Below are 14820 nucleotides of genomic sequence, written 5' to 3' on the forward strand. Positions count from 1 at the left end.
AAAATTTTTTACTCATAAATGAGTCACATTGAATTTTATTATTTTTTCAGACAGGAACCACTGCCCTTTTCTTTGCTGCCCAAGGAGGATTTCTGGATATTGCCCGAGATTTAATAGATGCTGGTGCTTCTGTAGATTCACAGAGTTTGGTAATTTCATTTAATTTTTATTTTTTCAAAAATATTACCAAATATACTTTCGCTAGAGTGTTGAGATAGATTGTAACCAAGTATTGTTCAAGAATAGTCATTACACCATTAAAACAATTTATTTATCATTTTTTATTGCCATTACTGTGCATGTTTAAATTAATTACAGTTATCATTACACTGTTCAGATATAATATCCAAAATGTATCAATTAAATTTGTTATTTACAGTAATATCATTAGGGCTGATATTTTTAGCTATTCCTTCAAATGAGTCAAATGTTACTGTTGGTTTTCATCTCTTCCCTATCTTCATATCACACAGAATACATCCCCCACTCTCAAAGCCTTTCTAGCAACTTTTGGTCTTGCCCACAATAATGCCCTATCCAACAAGTCAAAACTGTCTAAGGTTGTAATATTATTATCCAATCATTTTGCTGATTGAAAATTTTATAATTTTGTATCCCAAAATTTTGGATGCTTATATGGGCCGATCTTTTCATGGCTTCCTGTCACTTAATTTTCTTCTTTGCTATTATTATAGAACTGGATTGCTGAATTTGGACTGTGCTTTTTACAAAAAATTTGTTTTAGAGCAACTCTTTTGATATTTCAGGATGGAGGATCTCCTTTGTTTGTTGCCTGTCAGTGTGGACACCTTGAGGTTGTTATGGAACTTGTTGAGAGGGGTGCCAAGTTAAACTCACGAATGAAAGTGAGTATTACCTACTATAAAATTATGAATAGAGGTGTAGAAAAGTATTCAGCAATAATAATTTGTATTTTTCACCAAAATACAATTAAAAATTGTGTTTTATATCATTAATTTGCAATAAAAAATATCTAATTCAGGTTGCGTGCTTTTTTAGTGAAGGTAACACCATTGTCTTCGTTAAAAACCCCAATAGGCGTTGAGGTAATGCCCACATCAGTCGTGTCAGTCAAATTTGAACTCTGCTGCTTTGAACTCATTTGTTCTCATGCTTAACTGTTATTTTATTCGTTCAATTGTAAGAATTGCACATTTCTGAAGGCATATTGAAAAATTTAATTGTGCAATTGTAAAAATTAGCATATTGGACTCCTTCATAATATAGACCTTAGATTGTATTTATTCACAAAAACTTGTGATGGAAAATTTTCCATGTCTCTACTTACAAGTAAGGTTGAGTTAAGATCAAGGAAAAATGTTGCTATGTGACTCATGTTGCACTCAAGGCCGAGGCCAGAAAATGTTTGGGTAGGGGTCCATTTGGTGGAGATTTGTTGGATCCATCCCTAATCTCTCTCTTAACCTTTTCCCTACTATACACGTATATATAAGTGTGGACGTTTCCTGACCCGGGAGACGACGAAAGCCGTATATTTACGTGTGAGATTTTCCTATCCAGGAGAACGAAAGCCGTATATATGCGTTTGCTAGCTCTCCCCCCTTTAGGACAGTCGCGGGTTTACATCGCCTTTGTCTCGGGACCCAACCCTGGGGGGTTTAGGATTTACCTTCGGAATCCGGGAGCAGGTACTCTGACCCTCGTCTTTTATTACCCCTCTTAGCGGTAAGGGATCACGGTCATGCAATTGTTTATCCAGTCAGGTTTCGAAATAAATATTTGTTCATTTCTCAAGAAAAATAAACTAAGAATTAAATTATTTGTATTTTGAGCAGCGTTTACAATTTTTAAACAAAATTCTACGATAACTATTAACTTATTTCTCGAGTTATGTATAAACATCAACATGGAAATTGTTGCTGCATTAAATGCGTTCATATTGGCCTTAGAACTTTGTTTAAAATTTGACAATGCTCAGAAAAAAATGAGGAATTCAATCTAAAGTCTGCAATTAACGTGCAAGCAAAAATTATCCATTTGCTAAATACATATAAGCAATACATAAGTTGACCGTGAACCAATGCCGCAGGTATGGTCGTAAACCCGGAAAGGAGGGAGCACAACTACTCTCGGAGTCCGAGATAATGCGCAGTCCGAGCATGGAGGGGTCGAAAAAGGTTCAGCGACACCCTTCTTAACGAATGCCCTCCAAAAATGCTCCGTACCACGAGAAAGAAGAGTCTCTTGGGGCTCATTACAGCAATCATGCTAAGACGAAAACTCCACCGTCTTGAAAGGGTTAAAACAGCTTAAGTTTACGGGTCATATCTAAAATACCTATGCTTTTAGGGAGAGGGTGGGATTTAATTTTAGACTGCACCCCCCCAAATATTTCGAGAAGGTCTGAACCTCTTGACACCCTCCACCTATCTGTGGTATGGTTTCACGGGTAAATATTTAGGTACTGCTATTTAGGTAAATGATATAGGGTGCTAACAACTTAATATTTTTACTTTCCTTTTATATTTTAGAACTGAAGTTTATTCATAGTGTTTGTGCATCGTGTATCTTATATCCCTCTGGTACTTATACCTGTAAATGATATTTTTTTCCATTCAAGCCTCGGTAGGGCATTGTGAACCAATTGGAAAACAGAATCACTTTCTGCATCCTTTCCTTTTGTTATATTGGCGTGGAAAAAATTTATTCAAAAATATGAATTTATAAACATTTATTTAATACCTCTAATGACTCCCTGTTGGATATGTATTGTAAAATTTCATGGTGTGTTAGTCTATGCAACTTTATGATATTCCAAGTTGTTTTCTATGGGATCCATGTCACTATTGAGTAGTATGGAGGAATCAGATAGACTCCTCGCTGTACGGCATTGCATATGCCAGTAAATTTGATAAACTTATCAAAATTCTTACTTCTAGGATGGAGCAACACCTTTGTTCATCGCATCTCAAAATGGCCATGTGAGAATTCTCCTTCATTTGCTAAGCAAAGGAGCCGAGAGTAATATAAGGAGGTTGGATGGGGCATCACCACTTTGGATAGCCTCTCAAATGGGCCATGCAAATGTGGTGAAAGTGCTTCTTGCCGCTGGAAATGCACATGTTGATGCAACACGGCAGGTTAGTGATGCTATTAGTTTCTTTTTTATTGAGCTCCATTAAAATTCTGGGGACATTTCTCAATTTTGACTGTCTCATGAATTAGTTGTTGGTGATAAAATGTTTCTTGGGCTAATACCATAATAATGATTTTATCACCGATGACTAATTTGCGAGGCAATCGATTCTGAGAAATGCCCCCAGAATTTTTACAGAGTGGATGGTGCTAAACTCAGCCAGATATGGAAGAGATTCTTCGGAAAGAAGCAACTACCTGGATGTTTCCAGAATGATGTTAACAATGATTACCTGCCCGCAACATCATAATGAGTGGAAAGTTCGCTTACCACCTAAGGACAAGGCGGAGAGATCCTCTTACGTCAGGGTCATCCCTCCCCATACTTTTTTAGTGGAATGAGGAGGGTTGACGAGTATTAAAGGACATCCACTTTACAATTTTCTATTCATCACCTGATGATGCGCCCTGTAATGGCCGCAAAAGCTCACTTGACGCATCTGCTCCCAAAAGCTTCGAATACAAATTGTGGAATTTTGCCAAATTTTATTTGATGGCTTATTTGGGAATTCATACATGGCTCTCAAGGCATATATACTCTTGAATAAACCAATAATTAATGCTTATACATATATCGGGCCATTAGTCTTCGTTGGTGCACCAAAACTTTGCTGAAATAGTCATCTCCATCCAGCAGTCTCCAGTTAAAGAGGCCTCTCAAGAAATTAAGGAAACAAGCCAAAATTTGTCCCTTTAAAGCCATGTATATTTCCCTTTAGCTGAACCACCTTTTTGTATGCCCTCTACTTTTTAATCTATCTCCATAAATGGACATCAATACATATAGGTTTTATACTGTGTTCTCTACTTTCCTGATTTGATAGTGAGATGTTTAAACTTATGATGCTAGAAATGTTTTTCCATTTGAATACCATGAATATTTTGCATGCATGAAATATGTTTTTTGGTACTGGGCAGGGACAGGTTAAAGTTGTTGTTCTGGAGGTCTGGGGGGAGGTACATTACTTTCCCGAGGTGCCTTGTAGGTATGCAATACCTCTGGGGCGGGAGGTATCCCTTAATGCACCAATGGTACTCTGGCCTCTCACCCTCATAGTATTTCATAGCACCAACAATTTTAATATAGGGTCATATTCATGAAGTTTTTTTTTTACTTAAGGGAGGCCATTCTCTGGCAACTGTCTTTAGCATTGAATTAATTGTTCAAAAAGAAATATACTTGGAATGGGTGTAAAATTGATTATTATTTGCTAGATAGTAGTATGTACATGGTGTGGTAATTGGAGAATTTTAAATTATAATGTAAAGAATTTTGGTACATTCTGTATTCTTTAATTCTGTTTGTTTCAGGATGGAGCGACTCCACTTTTCAAAGCAGCACATAAAGGTCACTTAGATGTGGTTGAGGAACTTCTTAAGTACAAACCAAACCTTGGTCTTCTTCCTGTAAGTCAATATTAGTGTGCCTACTGATTTATTTATAATTTTCTTCTAAAAATTGCATCTATCTCTCACAATAATTTTGTTTCTATGATTGAGGAGTAGTCTCAGTATACATATATTCCTGAGCAAGGAGCAGTGTCAGCTGCTTATATATCATAGCTATGATACCAAATTTTGTTTGATACCTTTAAAGGCTGTGGCATACTATAGCAATATGGAGTTTTGGAATTTGGGCAGTAATATCAAAATTAAGGTCTATGGTATGGTATGGGAAAAATGATCGTGTGATTCAGGCTTTAGTCTTGAGAATGCTTTAGAACGTAATACCTAATGATTTTGCAATTGAGTGGCATATATGAATTAGATGAACATTTTGGATGAATAAATTTAACCTTTGTTTTTACACAGAATTGTTTTTATTAAAACAAGACCATGGTTTTGACTGTTAACGTCATCTTCTGGCGAGGAAAACATTGGTGCACCATCTTAAATACTAGAGGGGTGAAACTTGATATCGGCATAAAAACTAGAGGAAGTGGAGGGAGGAAACTGCAGAGGTGGGGGGAGAAGGGTGCCTATATAGGTGGACTTGGGTTTTTCCCAGGTTGTAAAAGCCAAGGGAATGTGGGGGGTTGGGAATGTAGGTAGCTCTGATGCACGCAAGCTGACTAACTGCAGTGAAGAGTGAGGAGGAGTCAGAAGAGGGAGAGGTTGGGGAGGGGAGAGTGGGAAGAGTAGACTTCTCCCCCTTTCATTAACCCTCAATGGTCGTGTTTTAATAAAAAATTCTGTGGAAAAACAAAGGTTAAATTTATTCTTCCAAAAAAATAGATCTTCATTTCTGGATGGCAGAGGAGGGAGAGTCCTCTCCCTTGCTTGAGAAGAGCTGCATTATTGATATACATTTAATGTTATGTTTATTCTTTTTAAACAAAGACACCCCATGACATTTTATATTCAAATGCATTGGAATGTCAATTATAAACATGAAGGAGTATCACTGCTCAGCCATAATCATGTCCTCGTTCATGATTCATTGAAATAATTCAAATTATGGTACTTAATTTATTATCAGTGGTGTCATGGTGGTATCAGTGGTCTCTCCTTTTTTTATATATCCTTCACTCCATCGACCTCTGAGTCCTCCCAGTTCCACTCCAAGAAATGCCCTCTTGATCTCTTAGCCCAGTGGATGAACATACCTCTCAATATCGATGCTTAGTATTGCCTTCTCCTTTACAGCAGTGGTGTCATGGTGCCGGAACACCGTTCTGGCACTGTTTAACAAAAGACATAATACTCAAATAACACTTTTATTAACTTTGTTGCCTCAAAATTTCTAATTTATACATAACCAAAACAAAAAATTTAGTAATAAAATGTAAATAATGACTTGTAATAAAAAACACAGAGTAATATTTCACTTCTAAAGAAAGTTAAGGAAAGTGAGTTCCGACACTGCTAATTTTGCCATGACGTCACTGTTTATTATTATTATTTATCTCATTACAAGGTATTGGAGGTTGCCGTTAAGCTTCCGTTCCCCACTGCAACACCTTAAAATACATCCATAAATGTCTGCTGAGGTAGAGATATCTCTGTCAAATGTAATAATTCCTGACTAAAGTCATATCTTTTTATTCAGAGGGCATGACATAAGGGTACAATTTCTATGAATGTTAATCAAGGTATAAACCATAAATAGATTTAAAAAGTGGTCCATTGTCCCCTTGCAGACAAAATGAGTATACTGCTGACTGGTATTTCCATTGTTAATCTTGGCAGGGCTTTAGATATATTATGCCTGTATGTATGTATGTTCTAAATTCTTTCACCAAGAGAATCTCCTTTATTGTCTTCCAGAATGGGGAAAGTGCATTGCATGCAGCTGTCCTGTTTGGTCACACTCAAGTCGCAAAACTACTAATAAAGGCTGGTGCAGACCCAAATTTGCATAATAGTGATGGGATTACACCCTGCAAGTTATCTCAGCAAGCTGGGCATCGAGATATTTTGAAAATATTTGGACACACAACATCACGTAGCATGTACTGGTAATTCCAGGGCATGGATTTCCATGAAAGCAATAATTAAAAATATGATATCGCGGATAGGATTTAAGAAATCATATTGGCTGACTTAATTGAAACATTTTATGCATTATATGCATGAAAGGTGAACATTATCAGTGGAGTGATATGTATGGGGAGTATTTGATGCATTTATTGATAAATCAATAAATTGAATGCCAAAATGATATTTTAACATGTTGAAAATTTTGGCTTGAAATTTATCTTTACTCTTTTTACATGTTGACTCACCAAAAATTTAGTCCAATCATTGCATTTAATATATTTTTATTGAAAATTTTACTGTAATGTACATAGAAGTAGTTAAGTTTATGTACAGAGATAATTTTAGTGGAAGGCTGGTTTTTCTCATTCATAAGTATTGTATTCCTTTTCAATGTGAATGAAAGAAAACAAGTTAAAGACTGCATGGATGTTGTACATTTTGAAATACATGCATCTGTTTTTCTGATTTTAGACGTTTTTATTGCTCATTTATTCTTTCCCTACTAATGACGAAAATATGTGGCAAGATATGCAACATATGTTTCCTTACCTGGGAGATGAAAGCTGCAAGTATTCGTCGGAGACTTTTCTACGCAGGTAATCAAATACCAAGAATATACGTTTCCTTGCTCTCCCCCTTTTATGAGGGTAAGAAATCCCGAAAGGAGGGAGCCTAACTGCCCTCGGAGTATGAGATAATGCGGAATCCCTGCAAGGAAAGGTTGAAAAAGGTTGGTGCTGATAGTGCATGGCTAGCAGCAAGACCCTTCTTAACGAATGTCTGCAAAAATGCTCATTTCGGAGGGGACAAAAGTCGAGTCTCTTGGGGCTCAGTACAGCAGTCATACTAAGGTGAGAACTCCACAGTCTCAAAAGGGTTGAGTGCCTCAAGTGATCCTTCCTAGAAGCAGATATGGGTGTAGACTATAATCCTACCATAATAACATAAAATACTATAAGTGTGCAAAGCCAATTAGAAGGCCAAATGATCAACAATTGAAGCTGGAGATATGATAATAAGATATGGCTTCGGACATTAATGAATAATTGCACTATGTGGCTGCCTGGTATGGTTTATGTTGTCAATTGCAGATCCTTCGGGTGGTTAATTTAAATTATTACACAATGCACATGTCCCTGTGTCCCCCCCTAAATCTGCCTATAAGTGGTAGTGCATAGAGGGTAAAAGTGGTATGCACGGTAAAAGGAGTGGAGAAATCTACTGGATGCACGGAGGGAGTAGAAGCCATGGATTGCAAAAGAAATTATTATGGAACAGAAAAGTAGGTGTTCTATGAACTTGAGCAAAAATGTTAGTAGGTGGAAAAGTTGGTCACACCTTGCCAAAAGCAAAGGGAAGGAAAATAAGATGTTGTCAGTATGGTAAGATGATCAGCACGGCTTAGAGGAAATTTTTGAAGATCGATGAGATAGTATGAAGTGGTCAGCTAGCTTGGATGTGATGACGACTGGCGATCTCCATGGCAACGGGATAGTGACGGGAAAGAACGGGATGCCGTGACGTCACGTTTTGTCTGGTCCTGTCCTATCGACCCTATCGAGTCGTATCGATATTATCGTATCGAGCTCTCGATCTGTCCGATTTTATGTTTTGAAGCAGGCCGAGCCAAAAGTTGTCCGCGGTGGTCGGCTTTTTTTCCTTTTTGTTGTTGAATTTTGTTGATTTTTGTTTGGGCGGTGACAGATATTTGTTGACATGTTTGAGATGTGGTTTTGCGTTTTGTGTCTGAGTTTCATGATTACAAAATAGTTCAGATATTATTATTATCGGAAGTGGTGTTGTTTTTATGAGTGATCAAGCACTGGATTCCTTTGATCCTGTCGGATCCAATGACCGCAATGATTACTTCATGAGTATGAGTTCTTGTTATACAAGTGATTTAACCTGACGATCAGTGTTTTTGAAATGGCCTCGAGAGTTATATGTGTTACTATGAGTGGAGGATTGCCAGTTTTCACCAGGGAAAGAGGGCCATGTGAAAACGTTAGTAGTGATTGAATGATTTTAATTCTTGAAAAAATGGTTTATATAAATTAGGTATGTTTGTCTTAGTTTCACCTATCTTTCCAGTTGTCTTTTGCAGTTATGGCATCTTTAAATGGTGTGCATATGTACACCAAATCTCAGTCAGCGTCATTGTTGAACACCGAAACGAAAGAGTCAACCATTGTGTGGAGAGATTTTGAGTCCAGGTAAACATTTAGTTTGATGCGCTTAAGATATCTTGGTTATGGACATTAGGCACACCGAAAAATTGTGGTGTTATGTGCAAAAGCTAATTAAACATCTTTGTAATTGGTAGGCGTAATTTCTATGTTCCGTTTTTCTATTGAAGCATGTTAGCTTTGTCAAACTTGATAGCATTATTTTACGGTTGCATACTGTAGTGATTTAATTTTTTTCTAGCTTAATGTTTTTTTACTGTTTACATTACAGTCTGACTTTAATTGGAATTGCAAATGGATTGCCAGAGCCATTCTTAGATTCTCTCCTGGAAAACGTATTTAATGCTATGATCTTAATGGTTGGAGTAGAGGAACTAAGAGAAATTCGCAGTTTAGACCGTCTGAAAAGGAATTTAAGGGTACATATTTCAGCATTTTCTATTTTATTTAGATGTGTATGGTTTTCAGATTTTCATATCCTACTCATAATTTTCATGAGCACTGTTGTGCCTTGACCAAAGAATTAAGAGTCTATACAGATAGTCACACAGCTCCTTAAGCTGATAACATGGATTTGTGCAGCCATTAATGAAGTCCTCAATTGGGCTGTGTAATCAACTGGTTTTATGCCCACTGGCAGGTCTCATACACTAAAGACATCTTAACCTCCTCCTGTCTAAGGCCTCCTATCTTTGGTTTCCAAATGCTTTTTTTCTGACTTCACTGTGTCTGTCATCTTCAGCCTTCTTCCTATTCTCTTTTCTCCTTCCACTGTTCTCTCGACTACTGTATTTAAAATCACTTTACCTGTTTAAATTGGCCTGATTAAATTCCCCTTTCTGTTCAGTACTGTTCTCAGTAATGTTCTTTCCTCCTCAATTCTTTGCAGCACCTCCTCATTCCTCACTTTACCCACCCACTTCACTCTCTCCAGCCTTCTCCACACCCACATCTCCATCGTTGTAGCCATTTATTGTATGGTATGCATTAGGATATGTGTAGCTATCTGGAACAACATCGTTGTTCTCACTTTGTGCTGTATGCACATTTGAAGTTTGCTTGCTATCCTTTACATTCATTGAAATTTTTATGTTTACTGTCTCTTTATCTCTATACATGCAGCTTTTTTAATTCTGAATGAATATGTGGAGCCTTGGAATCCCCTTCCATCAGTGCAAATGCGAGTAATAAAATTTGTTCAATTGTATTAGGCTCAAGGAGACTTCGTTGCTTTCCACAGATTTATTTCGTCCGTACAACATGTTTCGAACTAAAGAGGTCATTATCAAGTACCTTTACATGTACAAGAATAATACTTGATAATGACCTATATGGTTCGAAACATGTCGTACGGACGAAATAAATCTGTGGAAAGCAGTGAAGTCTCCTTTTCATTTTCAGTAATAAAATCTTTCCATGACATGGGGTCTGCCTGAAATACATCTCTGTTCCACCAAAATCTAATAAATGTAAACTAAGAATGAGTTAGTTCATTTCATCGGCTCTTGAGCTTATGACTGGAATTGGAACTGAAACAAAAAAATAATCAGTTCCAAAATAATCTGATCAGAAATTATTTTTAAAACTTTTCTATAGAGTAATTTAAATTATATATGTACATGAATATAGTGATGTTATGATTCCTAACAGTTTTGAGATAACATTGTGTGTTATTTCAGGTATTTTTCATTTTACCTTAACAAAAATCATTTACAGGCTCTTTCAAAAATTAAGTAATAAAACAAACACTTGAGTAGTATCTGGTATTGAGAATCAATTCCAAGATATGAACTGCAATTTGAACTGGACCATCATTAATTGAAGAGTAAAGCTATTCAAGTCATCTAAGCTATTTTAGTGCTGGACTTATTGAGTGTATGCTTTTTGGAACAAATTTCTTCCAATGAGGTTGTGTAAACTCCAATCTATTCAGTTAAGTTGTATCATGTATATGATGATTGAGAAAATGAATGTAGAAACTTGGTTCTATGGTTTTATTTTCATCATCACCCTTCTCTGCTATCATTCCTATCAAATGAAGATTGTTGAAGATTATTTTGATACTTTTCGTTATGTACTGTTCTTGGGCTTGCTTCATTAAGATTACATAGTGTTTAACTGTACCCCAATGTTACCCAGACTTGGATGATAATGGATGCTATTGACTCCCTCGTCCTCTGAAGTTAATTTATGGTGTTGTTTTTTTATCATTAACAGGTTTGTTATCCACTAATAGATAAATTGCTGGAGTCAGCTAAACCAGAAGATAAAGCAGCATCAGCTAGTGGTCTTATTTGGTTCTCTGAAGTCGCGTTGTGTCACGAAAGCCATGTGTTACAGGTAATGATTTAATCCTGGATAATGGTTTTAACATCATTTAAGTAGTCACCACCTCTGAAACACTATTATTGGAAAGTAAGCGTTTACTGTAATTTTTTTTGGTATGGGTAACAATTTAAGATGCTTTTAAATACTCTTTTTGTTCAAAAACCTATGACAAATTTATATCATTGCTTTTGTATTCCTTTCTATTGTTTCATTTGTTGGATGAACCCATGAACATTGGCAACATACATTATAAATTAGGTTACTAAGTCCTTAATCCCAGCCTTTGTCGATAAATGCATTGTGGGAGCTTTTTTAAATAGTGCTGAAAATCCCTGGATAACTGCTGACTATATTGAAAGCTCATTATTTCTGAAGGTTGAGGATCTCTTGGGGAGGAGGATTTCTGAAGGTCGAGGAAGGAGGAGCATCTCTTTTCCCATATTCACCTTTACTTACCACTTTTCTTTCATATTGGTGTTATTTCACAAAGGAATGAGATTGCGGATGCCTCAACATGAATATATGTGTTAAATTTTACATATTAAATATATTAAAATACTTATTAACACTCTTTTCCAAACGTCCCGAATCTGAGGTTGTGTGCCATGTGATTTGTAACAATTTGATCATGGATCTGTAATTTAGTGGGATTGGTTAGATTATGGGACCGTATGCATTTGTGTAATTTGCATATACCATGGACCATGCTTGAGTTTACAAGGTGTGTCCGAAAAGTATCCGACCTGCATTTATATCTCCGCGTTAATGCTTTTCTTCATTATCCGGGCCATGGCATCCTTTGAAGTATCCATTTGATTGAACCACATGCTCCCAGCTGTTCTTCCATGTCTTAAAGTACCGTATAAGCGCGTGTAAGAGGCGCACCTTTTTTCCCAGAAATTGCAGCCGAAAATGAGGGTGCGCCTCTTACACAAACTTCTTATCTTCCCCTCCCCTTCACCGGTCGTAAGTCTAAGGGGAACTGAGTGGCCTTGGTTTTCAGTGTGAGTCAGTCATCTGTAATCCTAGGTCAAAAACAAGCGGCAGGCAGGGGAGTTTCTCCCTTACTGACGTGTTTTTAAAATGCTCCTGTTTGCTTTTCTTGTAGGCATCGCGCCGTCACGTCGGTACCCCAGAGGTGAACATGGAAAAGATCGCGCGGGGGTTTTTCGCTCCAGAGGGCGCGCTAAATTTACTGCCACGAGTGGGCATCCCGCGGCATTTATACTGCATATAGTAATCGGTTATCAAACGTAGAGAAATGCGTTTTGAATGATATTCCTGGTCAATAGTCAGTATCTGTCTTGCCGAGTAATTTCCATTACGCTGAGGACCTGATTTTCCAAAAATCATCTTCAGACGCTAATATGAGGATTATTGCAACTGAAAATTATATTGGTATCAAAACCTGCGCTTTAAAAAATTCGAATGAGTGTGTTCATTGTTGGACTAAATTGTGGATGGAAGAAATCAGAAATGCTTATAAGTGAAGAGCGCGGAAGGAGAGGTCCAGAGGAAGGAGCGCGATCCCTCCGTCTTCGAAGCAAGCAACGAAATACGGAGGGGAAGGAGCACGCTCCCTCCCCTCCGTATTTCAAGCTACGAGGCTATGAGCGAAGGAGCACGGGAAGAACACGTCCGATCTTGCATGTGACGTCGTTGCCTTCAAAGCGAAGGGGCGAAGGCGCAGCAATGTGATATACGCCGTTTGCGTTGCCTAAAGTTTCCGGTCCTCTCGTCTTGTTTAAATGCGCTTATGCTACGCTTGTTTCTTCTGAAATTGTCCTGTTTGGACTATTTTGAATATTAGTAGCCTTGTTGTAACTATAAATCTTTGTGTCAAATAATTAGAGTTGAAAAAACTTAAATTCTGTCAGATATGCGTCGCGTTAGATCTCTTCTTTTTTTGAACCTCGTGCGTGTCATACAATTATTGAAAGCTATCGAGATATCTTCGGGGTCAGGAGATGACTCACCTAGCATTTGGCCTCCATAAACTGGGAGATCGATCAAGGTCAGTTGGTGAGACGGGATAGGGATGAAACACATTTCCATTGTTCCCCTGTAACTTGATGTTTTCCTATTTTCCTGTGGGGTCTCGGAAAGGAAAAAAACGGCAGAGGCATTGGCTGATGGAGGGTCGAGTGTGGTTCCGTTAAATCTACGACGTGGTTATTATCCTACGGCGCTGAGATTGCCCCGATTGTTGTCCAAGCTCTTGGGAAGGTTCATGCTATGTGCCTGTCGTGTTTTGCCTTAAAATTTTCCACGGCTGCAATTCTATTGCAATACTCCTGCGAGAGCATTTAAACAAAATTCTTCATGAATAGGACAAGCATCGTAGAGCAACGGCGTATGCGAAGAGAGGATCGGAACTCTTTCTACTCCCTCTTATTACCGCCGCAGTTATTAATTGAAAGAGGAAAGTTCGATAACTGTCGAAATTCCAGGCGTACGTCTGCAACACCGCGCGATAGTATAAAAAAATGCCGCAAAATTTTTTTCTTCATAGCTCCGATGCTCAAAATAGGGGTGCGCCTCTTACACACGCTTATACGGTAGTCCTCGAACACAGTCTTTGGATTGGCTCTTAGGCCGCACATTTCATTACTCTGAACCATTTTGATGCCATCAAACTGCTTTCCTTTGAGTGCCATTGTAAATGTTGGAAACATCCAAAAGTTGCAGGAAACTATGTTGGGACTGTACGGAGGCTGGCAAAGCTGTACCATCTTGTGTTTCACCAAAATCCACTTAAATACTGACACCGGAAAATGCACCAAGATGATGCATTTTCCGGTGTCAGTATTTAAGTGAAACCACAATACCGGGAAATAAAATTCACCTTGTACTTTTCACTCTGAATTTAATTCCTGGACTTGTAAAAACTTTCTATGTACCTTAATAATGATGCATCAGCGTTCTGTGCTAGTAAATATTCTGTGGGCTATCTACCAAGTAAAGTTTTTTATTTTCCACTTTTGTGTACCCTTAAAGTAAAAAAAAATTGGGGATAGGGTAATTCTGTTAGTGTGGTTGGAGGCCATTCTCCGTGCTATGTGAGTTGAAGATGGAACTAATAAAGTGTGGGACCCAGGGATATTTTTGTTTCTTACTCTGTATCTCAAGAAATAGGAATTGCTTTTCAATGATGCTTTCTGTGTTAGTTCTTTTTAAAGGTCACATATTTTCTAAATATTTTCTGACTACATAGTACCTTTCTTTCTCATGCACCATGCTTGTTATAAAGTATGATTTTGTTTTACTTGGGGGTGTACAATTCAATAAGATAGAGAAGAGTATTGGACTCCTATGTTTTTAGTTTTTTTTAACAGTGCATAGATGATATTTTGCAATAACATAATTGTGAAATTGATTTTATGCAGGGTATGTTGGATACATATGCTGAAGCCATCGATTCTATGTATGGATGTCTTCAAATTCAAGGAAGAGTGGTTGTGGCTACATCAGGATGGTGGTCTTTAACTGGTGTGGAGAGATCATTGCTGTCTCTCCTTGTTTCTGTGGAAAATCTTACAACTCTTAGGGATATACCTATATTTCTGCCTCACAAGAGCCCCAAGGTGAGTTAATGCAATTAACGCTATAATTTTTCATGACAGAGGTTTTATGGTGATCAATGTTTGCT

The 14820-nt window shown here is 37.6% G+C and overlaps 2 protein-coding genes across 2 annotated transcripts in view; both read left to right on the forward strand.

The window, feature by feature from the left end:
- LOC124159315 (ankyrin repeat domain-containing protein 29) overlaps nt 1–7122 on the forward strand; it is a 77784-nt gene extending 70662 nt beyond the window's left edge. Inside the window, exons 4-8 of the mRNA XM_046535058.1 lie at nt 51–149; nt 768–866; nt 2922–3122; nt 4489–4584; nt 6445–7122. Of these exons, the coding sequence (XP_046391014.1) occupies nt 51–149; nt 768–866; nt 2922–3122; nt 4489–4584; nt 6445–6639 (690 nt within the window). The 3' untranslated portion in view covers nt 6640–7122. The remainder of the gene's footprint in view (nt 1–50; nt 150–767; nt 867–2921; nt 3123–4488; nt 4585–6444) is intronic.
- A 1149-nt stretch (nt 7123–8271) lies between these two features.
- Nucleotides 8272–14820, forward strand: part of LOC124159316 (protein fuzzy homolog) — a 28032-nt gene continuing 21483 nt past the window's right edge. The window contains exons 1-5 of the mRNA XM_046535059.1: nt 8272–8661; nt 8749–8870; nt 9115–9262; nt 11061–11183; nt 14558–14755. Of these exons, the coding sequence (XP_046391015.1) occupies nt 8584–8661; nt 8749–8870; nt 9115–9262; nt 11061–11183; nt 14558–14755 (669 nt within the window). The 5' untranslated portion in view covers nt 8272–8583. The remainder of the gene's footprint in view (nt 8662–8748; nt 8871–9114; nt 9263–11060; nt 11184–14557; nt 14756–14820) is intronic.

The sequence above is a fragment of the Ischnura elegans genome, chromosome 5, assembly GCF_921293095.1.
Source record: "Ischnura elegans chromosome 5, ioIscEleg1.1, whole genome shotgun sequence".
NCBI classification, from domain to species: domain Eukaryota; kingdom Metazoa; phylum Arthropoda; class Insecta; order Odonata; family Coenagrionidae; genus Ischnura; species Ischnura elegans.